Source organism: Solea solea, chromosome 2, assembly GCF_958295425.1.
Source record: "Solea solea chromosome 2, fSolSol10.1, whole genome shotgun sequence".
NCBI lineage: Eukaryota > Metazoa > Chordata > Actinopteri > Pleuronectiformes > Soleidae > Solea > Solea solea.
The window spans coordinates 1,922,083-1,935,141 of record NC_081135.1 but is presented as its reverse complement, the minus strand read 5'-3'; the positions used below and the strand labels follow the sequence as shown (position 1 = coordinate 1,935,141).

Sequence of the window (13,059 nt, the reverse complement as noted above, 5' to 3'; positions counted from 1 at the left end):
CTTATGCATGAGCCTGTCACTTCCCATAGTGCCACTCTTCACTCGTCCCTGTACCACTTCACCTCATTCATCACTGCTTTTCCTTCGCCTTGATGTCGAACCTATAGTTCTCTGACATCCTCACCGTGTCTGTCCGGCCTCGTTATTCACCCGCACTCTCCTTTCTTCTTCTTCACAGCTTCATATTTCTACCTAAAAGCTGAAGCCGAGTGAACCGGGTTAAACTCGAGCGTATGTTTATGCTGCACTGAATAATGTGTAGTAATGTGTATTTTTTTGTTTATTTTAACCATAAAAGGGCCAGAAAATGTGCTTTTGCTAATTTTTCCAGCATAACTTTCAATATCTGGGAGTTAAAATACTGTATTAATAATTTCAAATAAAGAAAAACTTTATTAAAAATGTTTTATCTAAAAATGATTAAACACTGTGGTTGTACACAAACCTCTGGTTTTGGGTGTTAAATTGGAAGTTTGAACAGTTTAAAACATATTTACAATAAAATAGGTTTGAGTTTGTGCCTCTGTGGAAAAAGACATAAAAAATACAAACTATTGTGTAACCATAAAGGGTTACAATTTCTAAAATTATTATTGATATTTGATATGTATATTTCAGGCTGAAGTAGCTTCAAAAGATTGACTCTTTGACATTGTATAATGTTTTAACAGCAGTTTTTGAGAAGGTGACATTTTCTGCCGCTAGGAACAAATTAGTAAGTTTTCTTTAAAGGAACTCTTAAGGGTTAAGAACCCAGTACCAGCAGCAGACCAGAGATGAAAGTCAGTTCTAACAGAATTAAAAACCACTTCCTCTCTGTGTGTCAGAACCTTCAGGTGGTGCAGCTCTGGGTCCGACTCTGGGCCTGTGGAAGTCCAGCTCTCTGGAGAGTCTGCAGACGGCCGTGTCCGAGGCCAAGCAGAGCCACAAGCAGGCCCACGTCCCCTTCCACCGCCCGCGGCCGCACATGGTGCGCGGCCGGGGATGCAACCAGAGCTTCCGCACCGCCATCGACAAGTCCTACGACGGACCCTCTGAGGACGGTGAGCTCTCGTCGGCGTTTCTCTGTTGCTATGTGACGTGGAAATCCTGCCCACTTTTCAGTGGGATGACGACGCTGCCAGAGCTCGTCTCTCAGGCTTTATAACGCGCTGGCACTCCCAGCAGGAGCCCGAGCTCTGCCAAATGACCACGCTTAGCCAAAGTACCTTAATGAAATTCAACGGGATTTTATCCACTCAGCAATTTAAGGAAGAGCAACTTTACATCTTACGGCAGCATAATTTTAATGCTCTGTGTCGTGAACCCGCGGACACGTGGGACACTGAGGAGGTGTGTGATTAATGAGCGTGTTAGCTGGAATTATCAAGAGTTAATGCTGATGATTCTTGGTGGAAAATTACTCTTCGACTGATGTATTAAAAGTAGCTTTATTGGTTGTTTATTTTACTCCAAATTCTTTTAGATTTTACACCTGTGGTGAGTGAGTGAGTGACACACAGTGGTTTAATGACACTGGTTTTCATGGCTTCATGTCTGAGACATAGAAAAAAAAGATTTTAACAACAAAAGCAGAATGAAATCCACACGAGCTAAAGTCTACGATATCTTAGGAGCGTCCTCACGTCTTTATCTCACTGTTAGATAAACTTTTACACCAGGAAACTGAAGTTTGTCTCGCTGCACCAAACTCCATAGAGAAAATCAGTGTTTTAAGATCACAGGGACACAGGAGCTGCTGGTCTACTGCTGCCTCGTGTGGTCACTTTGTGTCACTGAAGTTAATCTGAACAAGGAATTTCAAACACAGAATTGACAGAATAGCACATTTGAACTTACTGACGCAGGCAGCAGTGGATCAACAACTCCTGTGTGCTGTGATGTAAAATCGCTGATTTTCTCTATGGGGTTTGGTGTGGGAGAGTAACTGCTTTACAAACTTCAGTTTCCAGTCTGAAACGGTTGTTTAAAGTCAACATTAGGCCGAGAACATACCCGGTTGTCATGTTTTCAGTGAGAGTGGCTTGTCCTGAGTGTGTTTCAGTAACTGTGCCTCTTAAATCAAACACATTTGCACTCTCGCAGCCACTGTTTGTCCTGCTTTAAATTCATCCAGCTGTGGAGACTCAACCCTCCACGAGGCCTGTGGAACGTACATGAGAGCAGCCGCATTCACCAGTGTGTTAAACATCTCTGACCCCCCTTTTCTTTAAGTCTAACTTCACCTCACCTCTCCTCCCACCTCGCCACCCTCAGATGACGACCTGTCGGAGCAGAGCTCGGGTCACGAAACGCCCGCCAGCACTTCCTCCCGCCAGGGCCTGGACGTGGAGGACGACAAGCAGAGTAAGACCAAAGGGAAGAAGAAGAAGGACAAGAAGGGCAAGGGGAAGAAGAAAGGCTCCGACGGTTCTTTGGAGGACCTGGATAAAAAGACCAAAAAGAAAGGATTTGGTCTCCTGAGGTAAGAGGTGTTTGTTGAAGGTGAAAAACAGCAGCTAGATTGGAATTACTTGTGCTTTTCTCTGCAGATTTTAATCCAGATTTGTTTGCTTCAAATTTGATAAAGATTTTATATCAGAAATTAGATTAAAAAAAACAACAGCGTGTCCTATTTTCCTCTGGTTTAGTTCCAACAAATGACCCACTGAGTAAGGCGTGTTGGATTATTCCACAGTTTATCTCTCAATCTCAATCCAAGCCAAGTGGCACACACCTGGTACAAACCCAAAACTGCTTGTCACCGCTTAATCACCGCGTCCCCATCGTGGGTTTGACGGTCCAATCCTCCAACAACGACGAGGACAAGGACAAGGATGAGTCCTTATCTTGTGTCAGTGACACTGTGTGTGGTCAGTGTATCACCGCTCTTCCAACGCCTGAGATTCAATTAGGCTGCGGTCCGAGATAACGCGGGCTGCAGCTACAGCTGCCTACGGATAACAGGCAGATAACAATCCAATCGGCTGCCGCGTCAGCCAAAGGTAATGGAAGAGACGCTCACACACTCACACACGCTCACACGCTGAGGCGGAGAGTCTGGAATCTTTCGTAGTTTAGTGGTTTAGTTTAGTCCAACACTGGTTCTCTCACGAAGGACGTGTCACCGGTACCTGGCTCAGTGGTGAAGCTGTTTGTTTGTGTTTTGCTTTAAATATCATCACAATATTTAAGTCACGATATTATCACGAAACTTAAGTAATGATATTTAAGTCACAATACGATATTATCAAAATATTTAAGTCACGATATTATCACGATACTTAAGTAATGATATTTAAGTCACGATACGATATTATCATAATATTTAAGTCATGATACAATATTACCACAATATTTAAGTCACAATATTATCACGATATATAAGTAATGATATTTAAGTCACAATACGATATTATCATAATATTTAAGTCATGATACAATATTACCACAATATTTAAGTCACAATATTATCACGACACTTAAGTAATGATATTTAAGTTACAATACGATATTATCATGATATTTAAGTAATGATATTTAAGTCACGATACGATATTTTCATAATATTTAAGTCATGATACAATATTATCACAATATTTAAGTCACAATATTATCACGATACTTAAGTAATGATATTTAAGTCACAATAAGATATTATCATGGTACGATACTATCACAATATTTAAGTAACAATTTTAGCACGATATTTAAATCGGATTTTTTAAATCTGATTATTTAAGTCACAGTATTATCACAATATTTAAGTAATGATATTTAAGTCATAATACAATATTATCACGATATCTAAGTCACGATTTTATCACAATATTTAAGTCAGATAATTTAAATAAGATTATTTAAATCACAATATTGTCACAATATTTAAGTAATGATATTTAAGTGACAGTATGATATTATCACAATATGATGCTATCAAGATATTTATGTCACAATTTTATCACAATATTTAAATCAGATTATTTAAGTGAGATTATTTAAATCACAATATTTAAGTGACAATATTATCATGATATTTAAGTACTGAAACAATATTATCACGATATTTAACTATATGATATGACACAGTTTATGGCTTTTTCATGCTAGTTTAAGACAGATTTTAAGGTGATTTCTCCACCTAACGTATAGAAGACGAACACACGCCATGAACCTCTTGGAGTTTATTTTCCCTGATAAAACAAACTCTTCTTCCTGTTTACTGCACATGTGGAGGATTTTTTTCCTGTTTCTTCTCGGCACAAACGTGCAAATATGTAGAAGCTGACAGTGAGAGCTGTGTGACAGATTGTGTTTGTGTGAGATCTCTCTGAATCTCTCTGAAGCTCCACAAACACGCAGCAGCATCTTCTCTCTCTCTAACTTCTGTTTTTCTTTCTTCTCTTTTCAAACGCTCTCATCTACATTTTCACAAACTTTCTTTGGAAGAAAATCGCCTTAAATTAGCAATAATGCAATATATGACTGACTATGAATGACTAACACACGACGACCAGCTTTTATGATCATTTCAAGACACAGGACATGAGGAAATGTAATTAGGTTTAAGACGAATTTAGTTGTTAATTTAGGATTAAACTCCTCCCCCTTTGGTAAACAGTGCAGTTGCAATTCGGGGTCAGATTTCACTGCCAGGCCACGCCCCCCCTGCACTCTCCCTCACTCAGCCCGCTTTCTTGGCATTACTCAGACGTTGGGGCTGAGTTAACATCAGAAGAGAAGGTTTAGTTTTAATTTAAAGCTCCTCCTTCTCAGATGTTGTTGTTTACGTCTTTACGTAGTCACATTTTCATCTTTTGTGCGTTGACAAACACACACACGTGTTTTTTTTCTGACACCAAACGTCCGCATTGAGGAAAAAGCCAAAATTACAAAACATATGACCTTAAATGACTTCAGCAGCAGCAGCGGGACAGATGTTGGACGTCGTTCCTGTCCTTGCAGCAAACTGTAAATATTTAGTTTTTCTGCGTCAGTGTTTGACGAGAGGACGTTGTTGTTGTTGTTGTTTTTGTGTTTGGCTGCAGTTTTGGTCACAAACAGCTGTTTGTTGGAAAACGTGGGAATATTTCTCTCTTCCTATAAGGACGAGGAGGTTGTTATTACTGTTTAAAGTTCACTATTAAACCTGCTTTACTTTAAATAATTAAGTCAGACTCTTAGTGTTTTTTTTTAAGTGTCAATTTTAGTCTAAATGAAACTAAACCTGCTGATAATAAATAAATGTAGCATATACAGTGTTTTCCTGAAAAGAAAAACTGATTTATTTATTTTAATATACGTTTCTATTTTGATTATCTGAAGCTTGTTGACATCAGAGCTGCAACGGTTTTCTTTATGGATTTTAAAGATTGTTTCTAATGTGAGAACACGACACAACAAAATATGTAACCATCTTAATGCAGAAATGTCACATATTGTGTCTTAAAATGATAATTGTCGTGTTATTTGAGTCAAAAAAAGTCAGATTATGCTCAAAAAAACAACCTCTGAGATGATTTAACATGTGTTGATTCAGTTAAAGTAACATTTCTTGACAAATTCGTCCAAAATTTGACTGTGAAAACGTGTAAATCTGATCAAAATCAAGGTGACGGTTGGAATAAAACCACATTTAAATGAAGTGACTCGTGGTCTGTGGGAACCTTCTGAAAGGCAGCCGTGATTATTTTATCTTCATACATGACAGGTGATGTTCTGCGCTGCTGCTGCTGCCGTATACATTATTAATGTAAAGATAAAGACTATATACACAGGAGACGCTGAAGGTGATCGCTCCTCTCTGCTAAATGATAAATGTATACGGCCCTGATGCATATTTTACTAAAGAGAAGACTTACATTAATAGACCTATATAGAGATGAGAGGGTGAATCAAAGGATCGCTGTGCATTAACCAGCGCTGGGATTATACGTAATGCACCTTTAATTTACCCAAACATGTCTCTCACACACTCCTATCCTACCTTCCTTCCTTTCCTTTCCCTGTTCTACTTCATATCTTGTTTCCTAAAAATGTATTTCTAATTCATTTAACTTTTGGAATGTTTTCCACATACACATGAATGGGAAACGGTCGTAAAAACTATCAGAACCCGGCCCAGTTTGGAGCGACACAGCGTCGTCACACTTTGACGTAGAGACGTGGTTGAAACTTTAAACGAGTCACAAGACTCTGGACTTTTCTCACTTAAGTCAACGTTTTGATATCTGTTACGGTTTTTACACAATGGCAGTTAAAGTTTTCTACTTTTTTCCAGATTTTATAATGAGTGTGTGTGGGCGTGGCCAGACTGACACACTCGAGCTGAGGTCCAGGAAAAGAATGACAAAAATCTCTAAACAAACTCTTCTCCTGCCCACAATTTCCAACCTACACAGACAATTTTTACATCAAAACGTTGCTATGGTTGTCGTCTAACCCGGTGTGTTGTTTTCATTTTCATATGACTTGCAGTTTTCTTAAAATCACCTAAAAGCGCAGAGAGTTCTGATGAAAGCTCCCATTGACTTTTGGACAGTGAGAAACAGGTGCTTGGAAGGAGGAGGGGGAACAGGGAGGGGGAGGGGCTTATGAGTCACGGAATGTTCTAGTTTTTATCGTTGTTGATGAGGGAGCGTTTGTGTATACAGCAGTGGAGCGGGTGGTGACGCTGCACTCCTTTGTGTTTGTCAGTCAAACCTTTAGCGTCGTAGCCTCATTTCACGAGCTCTGTGTTTCTGTGTTTTCTTTCTGTGTGCTGCACGGAGAGTGTCACCGGGCGACGCGAGATATAAACTGAGATTATTTTAGTATTTTGTCTCTTTGTATAGACATTTGTTTATATTTGAAAGTCAGCGTACAAAGCATAAGAATGAAAACAGCATCGTTTTCCCTGAATCCGTCGCAAAGTATGGGACAAAACAAACACGAACGAAACTAGAAAAGGAAGTGAGGGAAGGAGACAAGGAGGGAGGTGCCAACCTCGCACGTCCTGCTGCGCCGCGATACCACCACAGCGGAACGGGTGGCGCTAATTGGCAGATTTTTCTGCTAAACACGGGAGCGGAGGAGACGCCGCCGCATCCTCTCGTGTCCTTTTGTCTGTGGATTTGTAAACAGACGCATCATCAAAACACCAGCTTCTCTCTGTGTGTGTGTGTGTGTGTGTGTGTGGGTGTGTCCTGCTGTGACACACACACACACACACACTGGTAACACTGATCCTGAGTGACAGGACGTAGGGGGACACAGACGGGACGTGTCAGCGTCCAGGACGACTGCAGGGACACAACACACACGTCAAGTGTCACTTCACGACACAAGTGATATCCTTCAAACCGGCTGGATTATACCGTTATACGTCTAATCCTCGTCCATAAATATGTATAATCCTCACACACTGACACGTCTTAAAGGGACAGTCCTCACCGAGGACCAGCCTGAGACACACAGATGTCTCGCGACATGCGTTTGTCTCATTTATTTCACTGTTAAGTGAAGTTTGTAAAGCGCTCTCTGTCCCTGCACCAAACCCCATAGAGAAAAGCAGCGATTTTAACATCACGGCTCACAGGAGCTGTTGATCCACTGCTGCCACCATCAGAAAATTCAAATGTGTCCTTTTGTAAAATTCTGTCTTTGAAATACTTTGTTCAGATTCACCTCAGTGACACAAACTGACCACACGAGGCAGCAGTAGACCAGCAGCTCCTGTGACCGCCGCACACTTAAAATGCTGGTTTTCTCTATGGGGTTTGGTGTGGGAGAGGGAGCGCTTTACAAACTTTGTGTTTTCCTGTCAGAAAAGTGTGAATAATGGTGAAATAAAGTGACAAACACAATCTGAAGATGTCGTAGACTTAAGCTGGATTTGAAGCTTTGTTATAATCTGATTTAATCATTTGACATTTGAGCAGCATTTTGACATTTTTATGGAGAAAATATTGGATTTAATGATACTGAGTTCCTTCAGAGTGCAGATTTTTTTTATGCAGGCGTTTATGCAGGTTATTCTAATTTGAAAACTCTGGACACACACACACACACACACACACACACTATCAGCGTCAACAGCTGCTGCAAAAACAAATTAACTTGCGATGGACGGACGTCCTGAAGTTGATGTGAGCTGTCCGTCAAAAATCAGAGGGACAGTGAAGTGAAGGGACAGTGGAGACGAGGAGGAAGTCCTCATGCATGTATATCAGCTGATAAAGGGGCAGTCACAACAATTCCCCCCCGCCTTTTACCTCCCGCTGCTCCTCCTCCTCCTCCTCCTCCTCCTCCTCCTCCTCCTCCTCCTCCTCCTCCTCTTTGCTCTTCATGTCGTCTTTCATGTCCAGACTTCACCTGCGTCTCCTTTGTAGTTCTCTTACCTCATTCTTTCAGACTTCAGACTCAGAGGATTTTTCATGTCAAACTTAATTTAACTTAATAACAGTACGATCAATAAAAAAAATCATCGTTTTTTAACCTCTTAATTTGTAAAATGTTTAGTTTTTATCAAGTTTTTCTGATTTCTGTGCATAAAAGTTGTTTTAAACCACAAAATATTCATAGTTAATTATCAGCACTGACACTGGCGAGGTCATAAAAGTGTTTCTCAAACCTGGAAAAGATGTTTTGTTTTCAGTTTGAATGATTTCTTTGACGATATTCACATTTAAGAAGCTGAAAAATCACAAAAAACCTCTTTTATGATTTAAACAAAACACTCAAACCTATGAATCGTTGACCAAAAATTGTAAAAAAAAATGACCTCTCTCCTTTGACTAAACCTGTTACATTTTAGTGCCTTTCTGACACTGACGGTAGCTTCACATGTTAAATAAGTCAAACACACAAGAGTTTAGAGGAAATGAAACACAGATCAACACAGTAGTTTAAAATAATTGAAATATACTCCTACTTTCCTCAGACTCTTCCGGCTCCAGGTTTCACGAGTCATCGAGCGCGGGAATCCGATCCCGACGTCTGTTGACTAAATTATTTCCCCGTAACTAGCGTCCATTTGCGTCGATCGAGTTCTGACATTTGAGTTTGACCTGGACGGACGGACGCTGACCGTCATCACTCAGCCAATTAAAGGTATTCATGTCGCCACAGGAAACAGTCATGACCGGTTAGCATTTGATCTGACTCACACACACACACACACACACACACACACACACACACACACACACACACACACACACACACACACACACACGTGGCGCCAGGAAGCCATTACACCTCCGTCCAGTCATGTCTTCTTCATGTTCCTCATGTCATCAGTGATTGATGGACTTCCTCTGTCATTTAAAGTCTGCTAATGACACACACACACACACACACACACAGAGTGACCTCATCCAGCAGGTCAAGTGTTTCTTGTACGCAGAGGAACCTCAACCCTAACCTTTGACCCTCATCTGGAGCTGCGGCGACTTTGCTGTTACGCAAACATTATACATGAGTGGACAACACTCACTCATTCATTCACTGGTGAAGTTGTTATGGTTCACGCGTGGGTGAATGAAACAATGAAAATGTTTTATGAAGTTCAGCCGTGGATTTGGATCATTTTAACGAGTTTTATAACAAAGTTTGTGATGGAGATTTTTAAGCCGCGTGAAAAACTACGCTTTTCGGTGAACAAGCACCGTGCGTTCCTGTGCTCTGGAAAGGGGCAGGGCTTTCAGGAAAGGGGCGTGGACTTTTGAATTTCAATTGGTACCCTGCTCCAACAGTTTTTCCAGGATCTCCTTAACTTTACAGCTCAGATCTGAGGAGACGATGCCCCTCTGTCCCCATTTTTCCTTTCACCACAACCTGTCTTGGCAGATGCCGCACATGTTTGAGTCTGGTTCTGGAGCTTTTTCCTCTCCACTGACGCCTAGTTTCTCTCCTCTTTATAATATTGTAAAGGGATGATGTATCATGTGATTTGGCGCTAAACAAATACAATTGAATCGAATTAATTCAACTTAAAAGTAGCTGAAGATGAAGCTTTAAAAGCTTTTAATCTCAACATCCTTTAAATTCACCTGGTGCCACCAAACATCACAGATTCTGTTTCCCTTTCATTTAACTGTCGTCATTTGCTTCATGACTGTACGGTTTTACCAAACACACACATTTTTATGTCAATAAGGATTTTAGTTAGAAAGAAAGCAAAGATTTTATTCTATGGAGTGAGTGAGTGAGTGAGTGAGTGAGTGAGTGAAAAAAGACGGAATAAAGAAAGATGCAGTGAGAGTCTGCCTCTGAGACCAAACAAGAGACTCTAAGAATAAGAAGGAGCCATAAAAAAGTGTGAGACGAAGGAGGAGAAAGAGAGAAAGGATGGGTGAGTCAAAGCTGCAGCTCGGCTGGGGAGGAATAAGGAGCTTAGGAATATATGGAGGCATAAGATGTTTCCTTCAGAGGCAGAGGGAGAACAGTTAATCAGCCAAGCAGAAATGTTATCGCAGTAATTAGATTGCTCTGTATGTATCTGTGGCAGAGCAGGAGAGGAGGAGGAGGAGGAGGAGGAGGAGGAAGAGGAGGAAGAGATTAACACTACAGAGGCTTGTGATGTAACACTGTGTCTCCTTTCTCCTGTTCTGGCAACACGACGCTGCCTCACTCCGCGGTGAGACCAGTCGGAAAATATTCCAGGGCTGGAAATAGACAGAACGACACACACACACACACACACAGCAGAAAATAGACACAAACAGCAGCTTGTTAAAAATGTGTGTGCTGTGGTTTCCTGGTGGAAGTGAGGATCGGGACACACGGGGGGGGAATGGACTGACACCGATAACAAGGTCACGGCAGGTCACCTGACACCTGACGTCTCCTTTCATTTAATAAATTTAACTTCATTTAATCTATACATTCTGATTCAAAATACACAAAAATCATCAATATCCAACATAATAATAATATTAATATAAGTTATAATAATTTATGTAATGTACTATTAATATTAAAACGTCTCTATTTTCTTATTTTCCTCTTTATTCATCAACTTCCTGTCCATTTTTTTTTTTTACCGATATAATATAACAATACACGTCATTAATACACAGGAAAAGTACATCCAAAAAATGTCATTAAAAACATCAGATAATGAACACCAAACAAAGAGTCAAGAAATAGAAAATTATTACGTCAACAAGGGCTTTGAAACTTCAATATAAGACAAAATTTTACAAAAATAGTGTTAATTAGAAAAAATAACTAATAGTATTCATAAAAAGCAAAATACCATCAGTATTAGGGTTTTCTGAGTTATTTTTGGCCTTTATTTGGTGCATGTTTGTTTAACAAAGGACTAAAAACACCAGACCTGCAGTTTAATGTTAAATGTTCCGTGTTTTTCTCTGAGCCCAAATCAGCGTCTGCGAATCACTGAAATCAGAGGAAGCAAAAGAAAACAGATGCTAATCGTGGCTTAATAAAAACACACACACACACACACACTTAAAGGCTCGGTATGTGATTCCTCAGCCCTGCGTTCAAAAATAATTTCTGTTTTCTTTTTTTATTTCTATGCGACTGTAGTTTAACACCTGGAGGAGAAAAAGAGAGAGAGAGGGAGGGAGGGAGAGAGGGGGGGGTATGAAAGCACAGCAGGTTGTTCTCGTGGGAGAGAGCAGAGCAGATATGGAGAGCTTGTCTTAATCAACACCTCACCAAATCCCTGGAGAACCAAGTACTTCAGACAGAAGGAGGGAGGGAGGAGAAGACAGGCTAAGACGAGGGGATAAGGAAGGAAGATGAAGGTGCCAGAGAAGGAGGAAGGGAGGAGAGGATGGTGGAGATTGAGGAATACACAAAAATAATAGTTTTCACACAGAAAAATAACGTGAAAATCAACCAAAATTAGCTGTAAGCAGTGTTGTTCGAGCCCTGCCAACAGGTGGCGCTATGCCCTTGACTCAGTTTAAATGTGCGGCTGTGTTCTGGCCTGGTCTCTTATCCCATGCGTGAAGTTTTGTGCAGATCGGTCCATGTGCAGCAAAGCTACAGGTCACTTCCTTTTTGGAGGTCATGGCTTGCAGACCGGTGTTCCGGCGATGGTCGAAAATTGCCAAAATTCCAATGGTTGCCGTGGCCATGCCCCTTTTGAATCTGCAAGACCTTTTGGTAACTTTTCATCTTGGATGCGTCTGCCACAAACTGACACAGTTTTTATTATGTTTGTACGATTAATGTTCTTACACGTGTTTCTTCATTTACGAAATGTGCCAAATTGGACGCCAAATTCAAAATGGCTGACTTCCCGTTGGTGGCCATTGGCCATGGTCCCAATAGACTTTTTTGGGACTTTTTTTAGCAGGTTTCGTTAAATTTGGTGCTACTTAGTTTCACCTTTGGGGGGCGCTACTGAGCCATTTTCTCCAATTTCCCTCATTTTATGTATTTTTCGCCTGTTCTGATTTGCGTGCCAATTTCCGTCTGTTTTCGCCAACATTTAGTGCCTCAAAAATGCGAAATCTGAGTGTGAGTTAAAATTGTCGTCACAATGTTCAATATTTAACTTGGGAGTAACTTCTGTTATTTAAAAATATAAGTTGTTTCAAAATAATGTTTTGATTTGATTAGTATATATGCTGCAATTTTTCAAATCAGATATTATATACATATATACGTATATACATATATGTGTATGTGTATATATATATATATATATATATATATATATATATATATATATATATATAATTATATATATGATCACATAGTGGAGCGATGCTAATCAGAGTTGAAAAATCGCAGCAGATTGGATTTGTGTGTCGACGCAGCCATTAAAAGAATCAAATGTGAGTGACATCAATGGAAAGAAGAGTGAGATCAGAGTCGGCACGGCTCGCGTCTCATCTGAAATACAGCGCACACTCTCACACACGTCAGTTCCATCCACGTCCTTGTTCTGAAAAACGTGACTTCCTGCACAAAAGCCCTCTCATAATGCTTCATGTCACGCCTGCTGATAACCAGACTTGGCTTCCCGCTGCAACAGCAGAGGAAACCTTATTAAGACGGGACACACTGTGCACTCTAAACTGAAGGAAACAAACAAAAAAAGGCTGAGAAGAAGCAAAG

At 40.4% G+C, this 13,059-nt stretch overlaps 1 protein-coding gene across 2 annotated transcripts in view; it reads left to right on the top strand.

Annotated features, from left to right (window-relative positions):
- The window catches only part of pard3ba (par-3 family cell polarity regulator beta a), a 142,098-nt gene that overhangs the window by 71,148 nt on the left and 57,891 nt on the right, over positions 1–13,059 (top strand). For both annotated transcript variants that reach the window (XM_058651980.1, XM_058651987.1), the window contains 2 exons: positions 828–1,043; positions 2,257–2,464. In XM_058651980.1, the coding sequence (XP_058507963.1) occupies positions 828–1,043; positions 2,257–2,464 (424 nt within the window). The remainder of the gene's footprint in view (positions 1–827; positions 1,044–2,256; positions 2,465–13,059) is intronic.